The 17,439-nt window shown below is 39.2% G+C and overlaps 1 protein-coding gene across 5 annotated transcripts in view; it reads left to right on the top strand.

Moving 5' to 3' along the window:
- FOCAD (focadhesin) overlaps nucleotides 1–17,439 on the top strand; it is a 110,274-nt gene that overhangs the window by 71,653 nt on the left and 21,182 nt on the right. For all 5 annotated transcript variants that reach the window (XR_014186135.1, XM_082074094.1, XM_082074093.1 and 2 more), the window contains 7 exons: nucleotides 2,696–2,788; nucleotides 4,245–4,333; nucleotides 6,520–6,561; nucleotides 8,940–9,048; nucleotides 9,519–9,635; nucleotides 11,447–11,685; nucleotides 13,343–13,432. Coding sequence is in view for 4 of the 5 variants with exons in the window: in XM_082074094.1 (XP_081930220.1) it covers nucleotides 2,696–2,788; nucleotides 4,245–4,333; nucleotides 6,520–6,561; nucleotides 8,940–9,048; nucleotides 9,519–9,635; nucleotides 11,447–11,685; nucleotides 13,343–13,432 (779 nt within the window). In the remaining variant the exon portion in view is untranslated. The remainder of the gene's footprint in view (nucleotides 1–2,695; nucleotides 2,789–4,244; nucleotides 4,334–6,519; nucleotides 6,562–8,939; nucleotides 9,049–9,518; nucleotides 9,636–11,446; nucleotides 11,686–13,342; nucleotides 13,433–17,439) is intronic.

Here is a 17,439-nt window from a genome sequence, read left to right as displayed (position 1 = left end):
GTGTATTCAGTGACAGAGAAGTAAAGATTGCTGGTTTCGTCTGCTGAAATAGCAGGTGTCAGCACTGCTTATGTGATATTCCTCAGCGCCACATCCAGTCATTTTCAGTCATAGATGAATTTTACTTGAGTGTTCTGTCTTATGTGAGGATGTTCTCTTCCCTCTTGCTTTCTCTCATTCCACCTACCTGCAGAACATTTACTGCCATGAAGAAAATTAACTGAAGGCTGCTCAGCAGTTCTGCTGGTTATCAAGCACATCTGCAAATTTTAGATAAAATGTGCAAGGTGCTAATAATATGTTTCTGATTAGACCATATTGTCTGGTTGCTTTAAATGCTACAGTATACCTCAAGCTTTATATGTCCTGCATGAGGTCCTGAAGTGTTTTGAAGGTCTGCTTTTGCTCTGGTGCACAAGTGTGGAGTACGTGGTGAATTTCATACATCACCATGAGACCAGACTATTCTAAATGCACAGGTCTAAAATAGTTTCAGAGTAGAGGCAGAGGGGAAGACTGCAGTTGCTGCAGATGCCTTGAGAACCTAAGGCAAACTGTTCTGACTGGAGGCTTGGCTGTTCGTTGACTTCTTGGAAGAACTGATGAGTAGAGATGAGAGGGGTATGGGAATAAAATTTTGGCAAAAAAGGAAGGACTAGTGCTATTGAGTCATTTACAGATGGAATTTCTTGGGGTTTTTTTGCAAGGTGTATTTGTGTTGGCTGTGAGCTGGAGTAAGTGATCCCTTTCTGTTGATTTTTAGATTTTATTTACTTGTATAGATGTATTAGTACCTACTCAAAACTGTTTTGAGTTCACCACAGACTGTGGGCATGAAGCTTTAGCACAATCCTTTGTTCTGAAATCCCTTTATAGAAATAATACTGACTGCTCTATGTAGGGGCATAAAATAGAGGAGATGATGCAGGAGGATGTAGGAGGATAATTAACAGGCACGGGAGTTTAGCTTTTTATCTTGGTTAACCATTCTGTACAGAGGAGGCCAGTGGAGCACTTGGTGGAGAAAGGAGGGTTTTGCATTCCTTGAGACATGGAGTGTTTTACATGTTAACAGTAACTGGTCTCCATTATAAAATAGGAGGAATAAAAAGGAAGAATAGTAACCTTCTGGGATCAAGCCTGGCAAGATTTATTCCAGGTGGGCTTTGCACAGTTTTTGATCATAACTCAAGGGATTTTTCCATAACTCAAGGAGTTTGGCGTGTTATTTTAATTTAGAAATCGAAAGTGTAGACCTTAAACAGCAGATAGTGAGGTATATCCCAACTCTCCTCAACGTGACATGTTTGACTTTCCTTTATTAAAAACTGATTACCCTGGAAACTGCTGAGATTAAATAACTTACTTCCAATGAAGTCCAAAAGGTTGTGATGATACTTTTTTGTCTTTCTGGTAGGGGCAGACAGTAGAAATAATTGGATGGTAGCAAGAAAAATCAATTCTGTATGTCCACCATGGAATATGATTGGTTATAACAATACACATCCATCATTTTAATTACAGAGCTCATGTTGTTTGTGGGTCTGAAAACACAGCAGTTTAAAAAGAGGGGACACCTGAACTATCTTACTTTACTAAAATGTTGCTGCAATTAAGACAGTCATGGACACAGGGGAAACAGAGACTCTTCTAATTAGTTATAGTACACATTTTTTGTGAAATAATATGTCTTGTTTTATAAATTGCATAACACACAAATTGTGGGGGAAGAGGTACATATATCATGTAAGACCCTGATGCCTGGAAAAACTTTCTTGGTGGCCTTGAACTTGTGACCAGTTCTGTTTAAGTTACTTCTGCTGCTGCTTCATTTAACTACTGAAGGGCTAGATTGTTACTGAGATCACTTCATTTTTGTTTTTCAACATGCTCTGAAAAAGTCAGTTAGCTGTGGTGCTTACTGAAGAGAGCAGTGTTGGGCTCCTGAGAAAAGTCTGTCCCTATGTATCAGATTATGTAGTTGACTGAGTTATTGTGTTGTGAAGCTGGACTGTCATACCTGGGCAAGACTTGGAGGCAGGAGGGGGAAGCCATTGTGTATATCTTTAAACTATTTGAGGTGGTTTTATTTGCTTCCTGTTATATACTGGTGCTTCCTAGAAAAAAAAAAAAACAACAACAACTTTGTGATTCCTTTCGTTTTTTAACAAGTCCTTTCCTTAAAGGAGATCTGAACTATGTACTTGAACGTGGTTGTATACACCCCAGCTGTGGATACTCTTTTTGAACTATCTCCTCCATATTTAGATAGTCATCTACTTGTATATATATTAAGTGTTTGTTTAAAACTTTTAGAAGCACCTAAGATTTACAAAAACTATGACAAACATATACTGCACACATCTTTATTATTTATGTTTGTCTATTGGTGCTACTAAATGTTGGGTTTATTGCCACATAGAATTCCAGTGCTCTCTCTGGGATCAATTATCTGTTGAACTACATCAAGCAACCAATTTTGTCTGGCCTGGGTAATGAAGCTGAAAGTAACTTGCTGTGGGTAAAACCAGAAAGGAGAGCAAAGTACATTATCATTTTAGTTTCCTATAGCCATGGGTGATGTCCTGTGGGCGTGATGAAATGGTTGTATGCAAATCACAGGCTGGAGGACATACATTCTGCATATGTTAGACTTAATGTAAAGCACTTCTACCCTTTTTGGTATGTTGAACAGGTTAACATTCAGCCTTCTGAATGGCACCGCTCCATACTGCTGCCACAGTCCTGGTTAGGATTTATGAGTCGAACCTACAGTGCAGTCCTACAGGTAATTTCAAGATGCATAATATTGTGCACGTTAATGCTCAATCAAGTGGTGTGAGTTTTATTTTTACCAGCAAGAGCATCCATGCAAGAGACAATATTTAAAAAATAAAGCTTGAGGTGTTTAATAGTAAAATATATGAAAGAGAAATAAAAGCAAGTCTTTAGTTAATGACACCACAATGTGGGATACTTGTAGAAGTATAGCTTCTGCTTACAGTTCAGGTTCTTGCAGTGTTGTTCTTGTGTCATGTTGCAGAATGTGTCACTTCTTAGAATTTTTTGAATGTTAAATTTTAGCTAGAGGTCTAACCTATCAGTTTGGGTAGGAATTTTGTAATAGTACTGTCACAAAAGAGACAGAAGCTATCAAGAAATGATTCATTAAACAGAAGTTGTCTGATCAGATGTAATACTCTCGCACTGTGAGAGACTCATCTTTTGATTTTTCCACCCTATCTAATGATTAGGAGACATCTTAAAACCTCTCTTTCATTAGGTTAGCTGTCCTGATATCTAGAACAATGTAGTGTCATTTCTTTTTCAACAGCAAAATAATCTAAAAAATGTTTTAACAAGTGGTTACCTTCTACAAGGCTCTTTTTGTGCTGCTAGAAGGGCTTATTTATTTGTATTTCCAGGCCACATCAGCTGTTTTCAGCATGAGCAGCTCAGGTTGCTAAGTGAATTCTGGAAGCTTTGACTGTTCCTTGTTTTGCTGTGCAGCAAACATATGCTTCTCTAACATTTTCAAAATAAATTTTATCTTAGCCACCAGAAAAATATCAGATTCTAAGCCAAGCCGGCCCCATTATAAGCAGGCAGCAGCTATTCAAATTGTAATTTTTGGTGATAACTACAGAGGGGGTCATTCTTGCTTGCATGTAATTACTTTGCTATTTTGCTTCCCCTCTGAGGCAAGAATTCACAAGAAGCTTGGCATTTACCAGACTTGTTTCTGAAAGGCTCTGAACATGAAAGTAAAGCTGCTTAGTATGTTTAGATAACAATTGTTAGAGGCCAGAATCCATATCATATCCTTTAAGAAACTGAAAGAATTGTTGTGGGAGGTGACAGGAAACTTGGGTCATAGAAAGGAAAAAGATGAGGAATTCTGCTTTAAATAGTGAATAAAGAAAGTGATGTTTTCTTGTTAGAATCCATTTTAGCCAGAAGGCTTCTAAATCTCATTCCCTGCTTGTTGTACCCCTTCCCAAGGGAACCTGGCTCTTTGCATGGACTAGGAGATATGTCTTAGTATCTGTGGCTGTTTGTGCCATGAATTCCTTTACTTAATATATTGTCTATAACAATGGGAATGCATATGAAAACCTGTCAAGCTCACTTATGAACTAGCCCTCCAGTGAAATGCTACATCTGTTTTCTAAGTGTTCTCTGAAGAAATCTTACTATGATTGGCCATGTAAGATCCATGTGTGACTTACTCTGTAATTCTGCAGGGGAGGCAGGCAGAGCTGGAGTTGCAGTTAAAACAAGGAAAAGAGGATCCTGAAGAGGTGCAGTACAGGCAGTTTACAGCCTGGCTCTGGTAAGGAAGTGCCTGTCTGCTCCTGATCGCTTGTAATGGCAAGGGAAGGGACAGAGGAGAGCAAGACTTCAAAGCCTTTAGTTTTGCAGGTTTAAAGACTGTATTAGTGTTAATGACGGAAGGAAAAAAAAAAAAAAAGAAAAAAAAACACCAGGAAAAATACTATACTGGTTACAATGGCCAAGGTGAGGGGGAGCCCAGAGAAAGAGACTATGGGGTAACTGTAAGGATTCCCATATGCATAGGTTCACAGGTACCTTCCCCTCTACAGGGTCTGAAAGTTTGTGGGGTAAGCACCTGGCAGGAATGAAAAACTGTATTTGTTTTGTGTCATGGTTAAGCAGAAGGATTATATAAAGACCAAAATGTACATGTACTCACTAAGTGAGCTGTCTCACTAAAAATGGCTTGGTTAAAGGAAATGTACGCCATGGTATGATGTATGTTGCAGTGAAGTGAGACACACCTCAGTTTGCACAGTAAGTTGGCAGTGTCGAGCCTGAGGTGTTCTTTAAAGCCAAGCGCGTGATGCACACGCTGATCCACATCCTCACCTGCTTCTGTTTCAGCCAGCTGAGGAGTGTCTCGTGATTCAGCCATATATGTGAATGGCCAGGGAGACAAGGTGGGAAGTGGGAGGCTTTATCAAGAGAAAGAACCACTTATCCATGGACAGTATAAATACCTGTTTCTGTGCTTGTGCATAACTGCATTGGAAACAAAATATATACAAACAAAACTTAAATGCTCTTTGCCTATTTCAGACAAAAAGGTGTAACTGAGTCCCACTCAACAGGAATACCGAATTTGTGTCTATTGTTTTATTCCGACTAACTCTAGATTAGAGAGTTTCATAGTAAGATCCAGAATGACATTGTATCGTAGAAGAGGTTCTTTATGTAGTAGTGGCGCAATTTTCTGTTGTTGTTCTGCTCCTTCTCTTTATGATAGGCTATGAAGGAAAAACATTTTCCAGGTGAGAATGCCTAAAGCAGTGCTCCTTTTGTAGATTTCTCCTGAACCTATTCCTGCTCTGTATTTCCCATATAGTGTTAACGTAAGCTATGTCAAAAATTAACAGAATTCCCTACAACAGTAGAGAAATAAAAGCAGTAAGTGAACTGGGGGTTTGGTATTAGCTTTCATGTCTTTTCCTGTTCCCCCTTGATTGCTTGGTGCTTCAGGGCTCTAACTTCAGTACCCGTTAAGCACTTGTGTTGACATCTGGCAACCTGATTGTAGACAGCTCGATATAAACTTTAGTGTTAATGCTTTCTTGCATAAGTACTGCACATTTTTGCGTTGGTATTTTCCAACTTGGTGTGTTTTCAGTGTAGGTGGGTATGAAACTGTATGCGAAAACAATGGGGTTGTGAAGGAACACCTGAGTAGGTTTCTTTTAAAGCCTAAGTATAACTCAGTCTTATAACATATGGTCCTATTTCACAAGGCATACATTTTTAATATTCTAATTACATGCTTTGGACCTGTGATTGGAGTGTATTTTTTTTCTGTAGGATAATAGTCACGGGCAGGATGGTATTATATATTGTAGTATAGAGGATTGCTTTCCTCTCCCAAACCTGGCCCTGTAGAAGATTCATTGCATTTCTGCTTCTGTCTTGGTATGAATGCAGAACTAAACAAGTGCAGAGAAGTAGCCTATTATAAATCAACTACAGTAATGTGTAAGAAATTGTAACTACTCCTATGGCTTTCATTTAAATGGATTTGGGTTACTACACTGCCTAGTAGCGTAACTTCCCATAGTGGTTTCCAGGAGTATAGTAACTGTTGGACAAATTGTTATGATTGTCCATTGTAAAATATTCTCATTTTATTATGCTAAGATATAGCACAGTGATCTGGAAACTTATGTGTAACAGCTCAAAGGACAGATTTATGGCTATTGCATGAACCTACATTTTACAAAAAGTGGCATGAAGTCAGATAATAGCCCTTTATAATAAAACATTGGTAGTGCACGTGAGCATAAAGAAATATGGGGTGGAACGCAAGCCATTTTACAGTTTAATGCTTGTGATTCATTTGTGTTAAGAATTCTGATAGCTGAATGACATAGGTGTTAACCTAGAATGGACATGCATAAGCCATAAGGGGAAATTAGCCGAGTTTGTGTTATAGTATAATGAACATGGTATAAATTCATTCTGTTTCTGTTGCAGGGTCAGAGATATGTTGACCGACGTCATCAAAGGTGCTTCCAAGTAAGAACTGCTGATCTATTTCGGATGAGAATGACTTATCTTTTGTCACAGAAGATATAAGATACTATTTTCTGCATTTGGTTGTCTGCCCATTCCATGATTTCACATGACTACTGTTCAGGAAAGGAATGCTTCTGCACTTCATGCTTTGAGATTTTTACCACTAACTCTGTCTATTAGAAAGGCTGATGCCTAATGTTTTGATTAAAGCCTGGTTAGTGCTATATGCACTATCAGTCTGTTCCTTTTTAACTAGTACACTGCCTCAAGAAGCATCATTTATCTGGAAGCTAGTTGGCCTTTAGCTGAGTATTGGCTCTTCAGAACTGTCCCACTTTGTGTTAAGGTGTCTTTCTTGCGCCAGTATGCCCCCAAGGGCAGAAAATTACATGGTTTCAGATTGTGACAGGCATGCTCATTTGCTACTAGAATTAGCACTTGGCTTTTGGGAAGCAATAGGTCTCTTAACCTTCTTTCACAGCCTGCTAAAGTGGTTTGACTTCATTTCCTTTCACTGTCCACTGGCAGCTAGCTTCGTGTTCTGTTACGCTTTGCCCTTGGTTAATCTGAAGTTGGCCACTTGCACCAGGTTAGCAAAAGTGTCAGAAATAGTGAATCCTCATAAGAACAAATAGTTATAAAATCTTAAATCATAAAGATGTTGTCAGTGAAAGAGTTACAGTGAAATCTCATGGACCGTTTCAACATTGGTATTCTTGTAAATGTATAAAAGACTAATTTGAAATATTTTGTGAGTTAAGAGTTCTGGAGATTTTAACTAAGACTTACCATAAAGTTTTGAACTTTTTCCTTTAACTTATCATTGTCCAGATATTTAAAAATATTCCCAGCTGTTCCATTTCCTTGCATGTTAGTCCATCTTGAAGGAGTTGGCTAAAGAGGGATGAAACTGGAAGATCTGTTTGATATTTTAGCTACTCAATTAATACCAGTGTTAAGGTAAGGTAGTAGAAAGAAATAAAGCAAGCAGGAACAAAATAATAAACTTTATCATATTCTGTGTCTCAGAATTAAATTTATTATTTTTGCTATAGAAGTTAATTAGAAAAACTAGTTGAGGTAGAAGCATTGCCTAACTTGGGAGGGACTGGTGAATTTTCTTTAGGTAACAGCAGCAAGATTTTCTGTTAGGACAGTGATTTTTACCTTCATTAAATTTAAAGCATTCAGCTATCATGAGTGTGTAGATTTAGAAGTTTCTCTCTGAGATACATAATGAAATGTAGCTTTTCAGAACAGATGTTCTATACATAGATTAGGAAATTGCTTAAGGCAAGAAATACAGGGAGATTTCAAATAACTTAAATAAGCACCAAGCTGTAATTATTTTTAGGTATCCCTTATCTGAAAGGAAATAGTTTCAGTGTTCTAAACAGGAGAGGTCAGTGACATTCTGCTAAGACCTATGTGTCTTATTAAATTTTAAAAAACAAACCAGAAACCCAGAAAATGTTTTTATTGTGAAAAAGAGATCTTTGGATCTGGAACGGATGCCTAAATTTGCAGTGTAAGTGTATTGTTACAGCACAGTTGGGGAAGTTTTTAGAAGTGGAAGACTGATGCAAAAAGTGTAGTATATTGTGTTAGACTGTAGGTGGTCTAGGATTGTTCAGCTGCTATTGTAGAATAACAAAGAGAGGTCCAGCAGGATTAAATTGCAGTAAGTTTTTCTGGGAATAACTGGGATACCGACGTCTATCTTTTCATGAAACTGAACACAGCTATATTCTCTCTCTTATTTGTAGGTGACAGATTTTTTTTTATTGAGTTCCTTAAAAGTAAAGGTTTTCACTATGGTAGAAGTTAGTACTCCTTGAAACCTGTCATTGTCCATGATGTTTTCATAGCATAGGGGAGTAATTCAAAACTTTTTTTTTAAGATGAGATTTCAGTGATGGCTGCTCTTCTAAATCTCCTGAACAGATGCTGTTGCAGTGAAGTGGCACCGGCCTATCTAGTATTCTCTGAAGAGATTTTTGTGTTATCCTGTGTAGAGGTAGTACTAGCTGAGACCAACTGGTGCATTTCTGTGAGTGCTCCTTGCTCTGCAGGGTGGCAGTCCTCATTATGGTGGAAGCAAGCTTCTGGTTTTCTACAAATTTCTGTGTGCTACACTTTATATAAAAGACAAACAAGAAAAAGAAGTCTGAAATGCTTCTCCCTCCTGTTCCTTCTCCAATTTCTGAAGATGAAATGGAATAAATTTTTTCTGAGCTAGAAGACAGCCAAATAAACTTGCTCATTGCAATGGCCTTCCCTCCTGGACCACTGTAGCATAACTTTCCTGTGCTGAGGATACAGGTTTTGTTGCCTGCATCTCTATTACACTTCTTAACTGTTCGCTTTTTTCTGTCCAGGGACAGCCCAGTGGTGAAAGGCAACTCTATTTTTGCCTTAACTGGTCTTGCAGTTGCTGTAGCCAAATATGAAAACAGCCTTTCCTCAGACACTGAAGAGATGCCAGAGGTGAGTCCATCTGGGAAAGAGATTCTCTACTCTTAGTGACTATAGTGAAACAATACAACTAGGTGTTTGGGGGCCTGGTGAATAGATAGGAAGTACTTCATGTTTTGAAGTTCAACTTTCACCCTGCTCAGTGAATGCCATCTAGTAGCTGCTGTGTGATCTATACAAAAGCAGCCAGTGTGTAGTCGCCTTCTCACAAGGATCATAATGACTAAGGCATTTATTTGTTGGCTTTGACAGATGAGATAGAGTTTTAGTGGACACTGAAACCCAGCCAGCCTCTTTTCTCATCATTTTTGCTTTCACTGAATAGTACCTGATCAAAATGATGCTACTTCTTGTACATAAGAATGACAAAATAATCTCATTCCTGATGGATCAGAGGTGGAACATCAGCTGCTGAGCTTCTGTTCAGGTAGGACCTGATTTAAGAAAATATAACAATGAATACTTGGGTTTGATTTTTGCAGACTGAACCTGATTTTCTTCCCACAAAACACTGGATTTCTATGGTCACAGAAACCCTCTTCAGTATCGTGAACAGCCGCTATCACCCTAAAGGTCAAGTCTTCCCATGGTTCTACCAGGTAGGTGTTGTGATGTATCTGTATTTCATACCTTGAGTTCTTAGTGTGGACTTTCCTGCTTCTGTTTGCTTTTTAGTTGTTGTAAGACACGACAATCAAAACTTCCCTTGCTTTGTTCTTTTTGTTTCCTTGCAGTTTCTGCTTATATTTTGGTTTGCCTTGAGTTTTTATTACCAAAAGTATTAAAAATCACATGTGAGGATATATGAATGAAGGAAATTTTAAAAACAAAAAGAAACCTTCAAAACCTAGAATATTCTGCATGTATGTACAAAACCTTCTAATATGGACAGACTCTCCTCAGACCACACCGTCAAACTCTTGGGTGATTCTGACACCATTTTGTAGGGCTCTGAAATGTGTACTTTCTCACTATTTGATATTTATGGAGACAGTGCTTCTCATTTTACAGTATTTCTGGGACCCCTGAGGGCCAGTAGAAGTTGAGTGGTACGTATTTGTGGTGTGATAACCAGCCAGAAAGTATCAAGCAGTTCTTGTGACTGGAGATAGCTTGAAAGCACAGTATAGACCATAAGGAATAGGTATTGCTAACTTTTGACTGTCTGCGGTCAAAACAACCAGGCTGGAGATTCTTTGTGTCGTGGATGCAGAAGGGAACTTGGGTCCTACAAGACCAAATGCCAACCTGTTAATGTATCATAATGTTTTCTAAATGGAACTTCATTAACTGCATTAATGGATTGAGTTTAGTCCCATAGTGAGATGTTAGCATCAAAAAGCTGGAAATTATTGATGGACCTGAGTCAGATCTAGCTGTGACTCCTGTCATCACTGGTGGGGGACACAGATCACTAAATCAAACGTTTTAAATAAGCGCTAGACTGGTTGGATGTTAGGACATTCAGCTACTTGCTTGGCACTAGCAGTTCTTGCTGAATAGTTCTGTGAATCTTGCCTTTGAAAATAATGCTGATTTTAAAAGGTGGTTTTGAGATGGAACACTGTGACAAAGTTTCATTTTTAAAATCCACTCAGTTTGAAAAAATGGATTTTTAAAAAAATCTCATGCTTTTGAAATTCCAAGGCACACTGTAGAAATCACTGTCTTGCAGGCTGCCTTGCATGTTGATGGGATTTATTTTCAGAGTTGCATGTGGAAGTTGATAAATATACTTTAGGCTATTACTTACAATCAGTCCATTGCTTTACAAGTAGAAATAGCTGTATGTATTTTACCTTTCAAAATTGAAAGGAACTAAAAGACTTTGAAAGGGATCTTTTTTTCTTCTAGAAAGCATCTCAACTGGTTATCTTGAGAGTTCTCATGATATTTGTCATCCTAGGTTTGATGCTTTTAAGGTGGTGCTTTTTCCAACTCACTAAATTCTTGGTGTGTTATAATTACAGAAGTACATTAACATCATGGCTGGTTTCTGTTTGCACTTCTGATCACACTGCTGGATATTTTTACAAGGAAGGTGAAAACTAAAAGAGACCGATGTATTTATGTGCAGACTAGCTGTTAAATTCTAGTTGCATCCTGTTTTTTCCCTTATTTACAGTTTCATACTTAAAAATTTTATTTACACTTAGAAATTATATTTGGAATTACCCTAGTTTTAAGCTCCTTACAAGGTAAGGCAAGTGGAAAAGTTACCATGGACAACTCCCTGCAATACTATTCACTGCCAGATTGCAATACTTCTGTGCTGCTATTTTCTGTTTAGGTATTTATTTTAAATTCCTTAAGTGATGAGTTTTACTACCTGGAAAGGAATTTTATTTTGCTTGCCCAAGAGAAAAAGAAAGAAAAAATCTTTTTTTTTTTTTTTTTTTTTTTTTTCTAGAAATCCTATTCAGGTGAAAATACTGCTAGTATTATAGCTCGTTCCTGTGCGGCCACTGCTTTGTCTCTCCTGGTGCCGGTTTTCATTGTATCATGCAAGGAGAAGGTTGAGGAGGTCCTGAATATGCTGACTGATAGGTTGCCTGGGAAACCAAATGCTGATGAGTCTCAAGCTGTTCAAATCCACATGGGCCTTGGTTTGGGGATGTTTATCTCACGTTTGTATGAAGAAAAAGTCAGGTAAGGATTAGCATATAAGATGTAGGTCTGCAAATAAATGCCTTTTTCCTGCATGTGGCCTTAAGTTCTGAGGAATTAAAGTATTTACAGGTCATAGGCAAGTGATTCTTGAGGGGCGTCACAACATTTCTTAAAAGGTTGGTTTTTTAATTATCCATCTTCACCACGTACCCCCCCAGTGCTATCCTGGATATTTTGCTAGTCTTTCAGGATGAATTATTAATTTTCATAATATCTTAAGGTACATGTGCTAATCAGTCTGCTAGAAGAGCCACACATACGCTTTTAAAGGGGACTCTCTGCCCTATGAGACTTCATGGTAAAGTAATTCACAGTTCTCATCAGTGCCTTTCTAAGTGGTGCTCTGGACACTGGATAGTGTCCACTTACATCATGTGAGGTGTGAGGATGGAGCTACAACAGAAGTAGTATGATGGGCTGTTTTTGAGGAGTGCTGTTATGGCTATGTTGGCAGCAAAGAGATATGCTGAAGTTGGTAGAAAATAGCTCAGCTGCAAATTTGTAAGGATTCCAGAGAATTTAAGGCTTAGCTTTGGACTCCTCTATCTTGACTATTAGGGATTCTGTCTGCCTATATACCCATAATAATGTTTAATTGGTGCACAAGCACATGTATTGAATGGATTTGGCAGTCAGTTGTTAATTTACTCAGTGAAACTAATGTTTCCGATGCACCTGTCTTTGTTAAAACACTGCACCATTGCTCTGTTCTAATGTATGTGCTTTGGTGTCTTGATGCCTTACTGTCTCCGACTCAGCCACAACATTTGAGGATGGACTATCTCTGGATGACTAGACGGTGGTGACAACTGAGCTACAGACAAGCATTAAAAGACTCTTAAAGAGAATGACGTTAGATGAGCTTGGTATTTTGGAGTATATGAATCTTTATTTGGGGTTTGGAGTTTTTTTTTGTTTGGCAAGGGGTGTTGAAATAAATAAATTTATCTAAAAATTTCTTAAGGATATCAGTTTTTACTCTGCCACTGCCCTGCATAGTGTCAAAGGTTAATCTCACACATTCTTCCAGGCATTGACATGCAAGGACAGCAAAAGTTGTAGGGATGTAGCTATAGCTAATATCAAATCGTGAAGTTAGTTTGCATTAAAGATGTCCTGTTCATTAAGAAAACTGTGTACATGTTTTGTAAAAAGGTAGTCCCTATAACATCTTTGGAGTAAGATGTAAATGCTTCCTTTTTTATCAGCAAGTTAGGCAAAGAAGATGGAGAGAGAGATTAATGGAGCTAATATCTTAAAATGTCATGAATTTTCAGTTTATGAATAGTTACAGGTCTAGCTGAGATCACGTTCTATCAGTATCCTACTGTCAAGCATGTTTTACAAATCCTGGGTGTTTGCTTTCTTTCAGGGTGTTGTAGCAATAATGGTTGCTAGTTAAGGACTGAGTATGTTTTTATTATTTGTATATGAGTATGTATATGTATATATGAATGTGACACAAATCACCCGTCATGTTGCTTACAGACTAGTAGGAGAACCTGTTATATCAAGAAAAGAACTCTATTTATTGGCACATTCAGTCTTGGCAGGAGCTTTAATATGTGATTTAAAGAGCAAACCTGTATGTTGGATTTTTTTTTTTTTTTTTTTGCTTTCTGTTTTGGTTTTGTAGTGATGTACCTGGTCAACAGATGAACTTAGTTCTAATGAAGTCCCTGGATGCGCTGGAAGACTGCTGCTTTGACACTAGTCTGGAGTACAAGTGAGTTTCCTTCATTGCTGATGATACTTTGTTTTATTTTGATCTCTTTTATTCCTTAATTCAACATAGAAGAATATAGATGTAGGGTAAGGACAGTCTGTTCTGAGTACTTCCATAAAATCACCAGCTTGTGCAGACTGGCAAGGACCTTTGGTCCATGTCCCTCCCCAAAACAGACTCAGTCATGGACTTGGACTACATTGCCCAAGGCTTACCAGTCAGGATTTGAAACTCCCAAGACTGGGGTTAGCACAATGTCTCTGGGCCTTGGCTCCATTCTGGGGCTGTCCCTTATCAGGCTCCCACCATGCAAGCCACATCTCCTCAGTCCCTTTCTGTCAGTGCCACACATGCTGTTGGGTGTCCCCAAAGCCATCCCTTCTCACAGATGAACCAGCTGTGGTCCCACAGCCTCAGCTCTCAAAGCATTGATGACTTGGCAGCCTCCCATAAACTTGTTGCAGTCTTGTCGGTGTCTTTTTGCAATTCGGAGCACTATTCCAGGAGTGCTGGTGACCACAGAGCAGAGGGCTGATCCTTTCCCTGGCTCTCATGCCTGTGTCCAGCTCTTGCTGCCCATGCACTGCTGGCCGTCATTACTGCCTGGGTGCATGGCTGGTCCCAGCTCAGCTTGCTGCCCACCAGTGCCCAGGGCTGTCCCCAGGAGCTGATGCCCAGCACCTCTGCTGCCAGACTGAGAGTTGGTACTTGCTGAATTTCAGGATGTTCCTGCTGGTTTATTCCTCTGTCTACTATCTCCTCTAAGTGAGTGTGTCCATAAATATACATATAATACTTTATATATGAACATATATAAGTGTATGCCTCAGTATCTAACATACATACACAGGCTTTTTTTCCATGCAATGCCTAGTGCAAAGTGAAAAGAAGTGATGACCTCCACTTCTAATCCCTGCCAAGGTCCAAATAAAATCCTTTGGAATATACAGAGAACCACACAGTCTTGCTCACAGGTGGAAGACACCAGCAATTCTAGGAGCAGAGTTGCTCATCTTACTGGCACATGTTCATTAATGAAAGATCTGTTCAAAAGCCTTTCCTTGGTGTTCTTGGGTGGTTGCCAAGGTGTTCAATGAAGTCTAGCTGCTTCTGCATTGGAGCCTGTTACTGGAATGTGTGTGTGCGTGCAATATGGCGTAAGCTCCGAGAGCAGCTGCTTCACGAGGCTTATTTATCTGGCAGAGGCAGACTGTTAATTTAACAGCTGTGGATGGCATGTTGAATACTGAGTAAAGCAAATGTATTTTGTTTAACCAGCCGAAGTTATGCCTCAGGTATTCCAAAAAGATGAGGAGCCCACCAGCGGGGCAAGAAATTATTGAAAAGTATTGCACAATTACTAGCATTGGCAAGCCTGGAATAATTGAACCATAAAACATGTGTCAGTTGCCATTAAACAGCTAACATAACATAGTAGTATGTATCTTCCACAGTAGTCATTTCTCTTTTAAATCAGGGAAAGAACTGTTGTATCTTGAGTGCCTTGATATAGGTGTGTAGGATTTTATTTGATTTTGAACATTATTCTGCCCATCTCTTCACTGTTCAAAGGAAACAGAGCAGTAATTCCTGTTTGCCTTTGCCCTCTTCTTCTCCAGTGGACCTTCTGAAGAACTGTGGGGGGGTCACAGCTGCACAACATAGGGCTGTGAACCTGTACAAGTTTAGTGGGGATTTGGGTTGCCCAGGCTGAGGCACATGGTGGACAGGGGGCTGTGTCAGTTCTGTCACCTTGTCACACCTGTTGCTGCTGGTTTGTGTGTCCTGTTAGCTTCAGATAAATGCCTCGCAAAAAAGCCAAACTAGATTGCTCTGGTAGTGAGGGGGTTGCTGAAAGAATATGAAACAAGGGCAAGCAGGAGAGGAAAGACTGAAGGGTGGGTAATTTTTTATGCTGGGTGTAATGGCCACATATTTTAAAGATCAGTCATAGGTTGGTGTCTAGTGCCAGCAAAATAATGTAAAGCTGTAGATGTTGCTGACTTGTCCAAGTTTGGCACTGGTCCACTTTAAAACTGCTATTCCAAAGCAAGGGCCTTTCCAGCCTTTTCACCTGGTGTGACAGGCAGCATCCAGCCATGGGACGTGTCGGATCCTGCTGGACTGGCCATTCTCTTTCCCCATTAAAACAGGCTGCGAGTGTTTTGAGAGTAGGTGTGTGGTGCGGTACAGATGCAGGAGGCTGGAGCTCCCTTTTTTGGGAACACTGGCAGGAGCCAAGTCCGGGCCTGCGGCTGCTCTGAGGGGACGTGGGCAGGGCAGCTGCCACCCAGCCTCACGCTGCTCCCCGGCGGAACTCAGCGCCTGCCGGGCCCCGCTGCTGCCGGCTGTTTTGGGAAATGTGCTCTCTGAGGGACGTTTTCAGGAAAGAGAGGCATTTGCTGAAGTTTTGTTTTGTTTTTCTGCCTCAAGCGTCCAGATGAGAAAGTGGTTCCTCAATGTGTCTGCTATGTGAACTGGAACTCACACACCACGCTTTACTGTTTGCGTCCGCCTTGGTAGGAATGTGGGGTTTATATATAATTTTCTTCATTTAAGTAGGATAGTTCTCTTTTTAAAATTGGATGGGAGATGTAAGAGGAATGAAGACAACAGATTTTTTAAAATAAGCAGTAAGAATCTTTCCCTGAGCCAGTGCTTTAGCTTGGTGAGAGTCTGCCTACGTTCTAGAAAAATCTCTGTCTAAGTTGCATAAAATACTCTAAACTTAGTTTCCTCTCAGAAAAGGCCACTGTGAGAATAAAGCTCGTAAATCAATACTATCTTATCTGTCATAACCACATGGTGGGGGGAAAGGGGGGAAGGCGACACTCACAATCTTTTAAAGAGGGAAGAACATTTCAGATTGTTAAGCGCACTAATATGATGCTTCTTCAGTTTTTAGCTGAAACAGTTTCATAGATTGCAGAGCCTTAGCAGCTTTGCAGTTACTCCTAATTTTAAATAGAGTGCACTCAGACCTTATCAAGAGATCTGTGACTAAACCTGAAATCTTCCCTTACGTTAGACAAAAACTGAAATAAGTATGTTTTTAAAATATACTGCTACACCACTTTTCAGTATACACATGTGTGGAAAATATGCATGACGGGTGATTAAGAAGCTCCTTATGCCACTAGGCTTTGTCAGATTTATTGATTACGGAAGCTATATAGCTGGTCAATTTTCTCCCAAGCCTAACCTACATAGAACATAGGTTCAGCAAGCATGTATATTCATGGCTGATATTCAAAATATTTTTGTCAGAACAACCTCAGTGTACTGTGAAAAAAACAATAAATAAATAATAATAAAAAAAATTCAAGGGAGGTTTCCAGTTCTCATTAAGGTAACAGACATGGCAGTACATATGGTCCCTGTATTGGAACATTTTACTTCCTCCCCCTTCCTGCCTGCAAATAAGAAAAACATGTTGAAGATTGGGTTAATTCTGACCTATTCAAAGGTTTGTATGTTAAAAGTTTTTGAGAATACCAAGGGGCAGTAGAGTTACATTTCCCATGTTGAGGATGAATTTGCCCAAACCTTTGCAATTATGTTTTTTTTTTTTTTTTGTATAAAGTTGTTGCATGACAGAACTATCTTGCATCTGTAAGGATCAGTCTCGGAGAAATACTGAGCAAGTGATAAACGCTGATACAGGTTGAGTAAAGATGAGGTAAAAAGCAAATTACTATGAACCTTGAAATACACAGTAGCCTTTCTTTAAATTGCTGTGTGGAGAATTAAACTGACTTGCTTTTTATGGAGTTTTTTGCAAGGTCAGTAGCTGTTTCATTTGACTTAAAGGCATTTTCCATCGAAAAGGTCATCAAACTTTTATATTTTTCTTATAGAAACCTGTCGAACTCCACTGACCTCAGGATTATCAGGAAAATGTCTGTTTTCTTTCATCCTAAAATACAAATTTGTATTTTGTTCCATTATTGTTCCTTAAGTCCTCTGTTCTGTGAGGTGATGGGCTGTACTGTCCTGTGTACTATCAA

This window comes from Streptopelia decaocto, assembly GCF_964273445.1.
Source record: "Streptopelia decaocto genome assembly, chromosome: Z".
Lineage (NCBI taxonomy): Eukaryota > Metazoa > Chordata > Aves > Columbiformes > Columbidae > Streptopelia > Streptopelia decaocto.
This window is presented reverse-complemented; position numbering and strand designations above follow the sequence as displayed.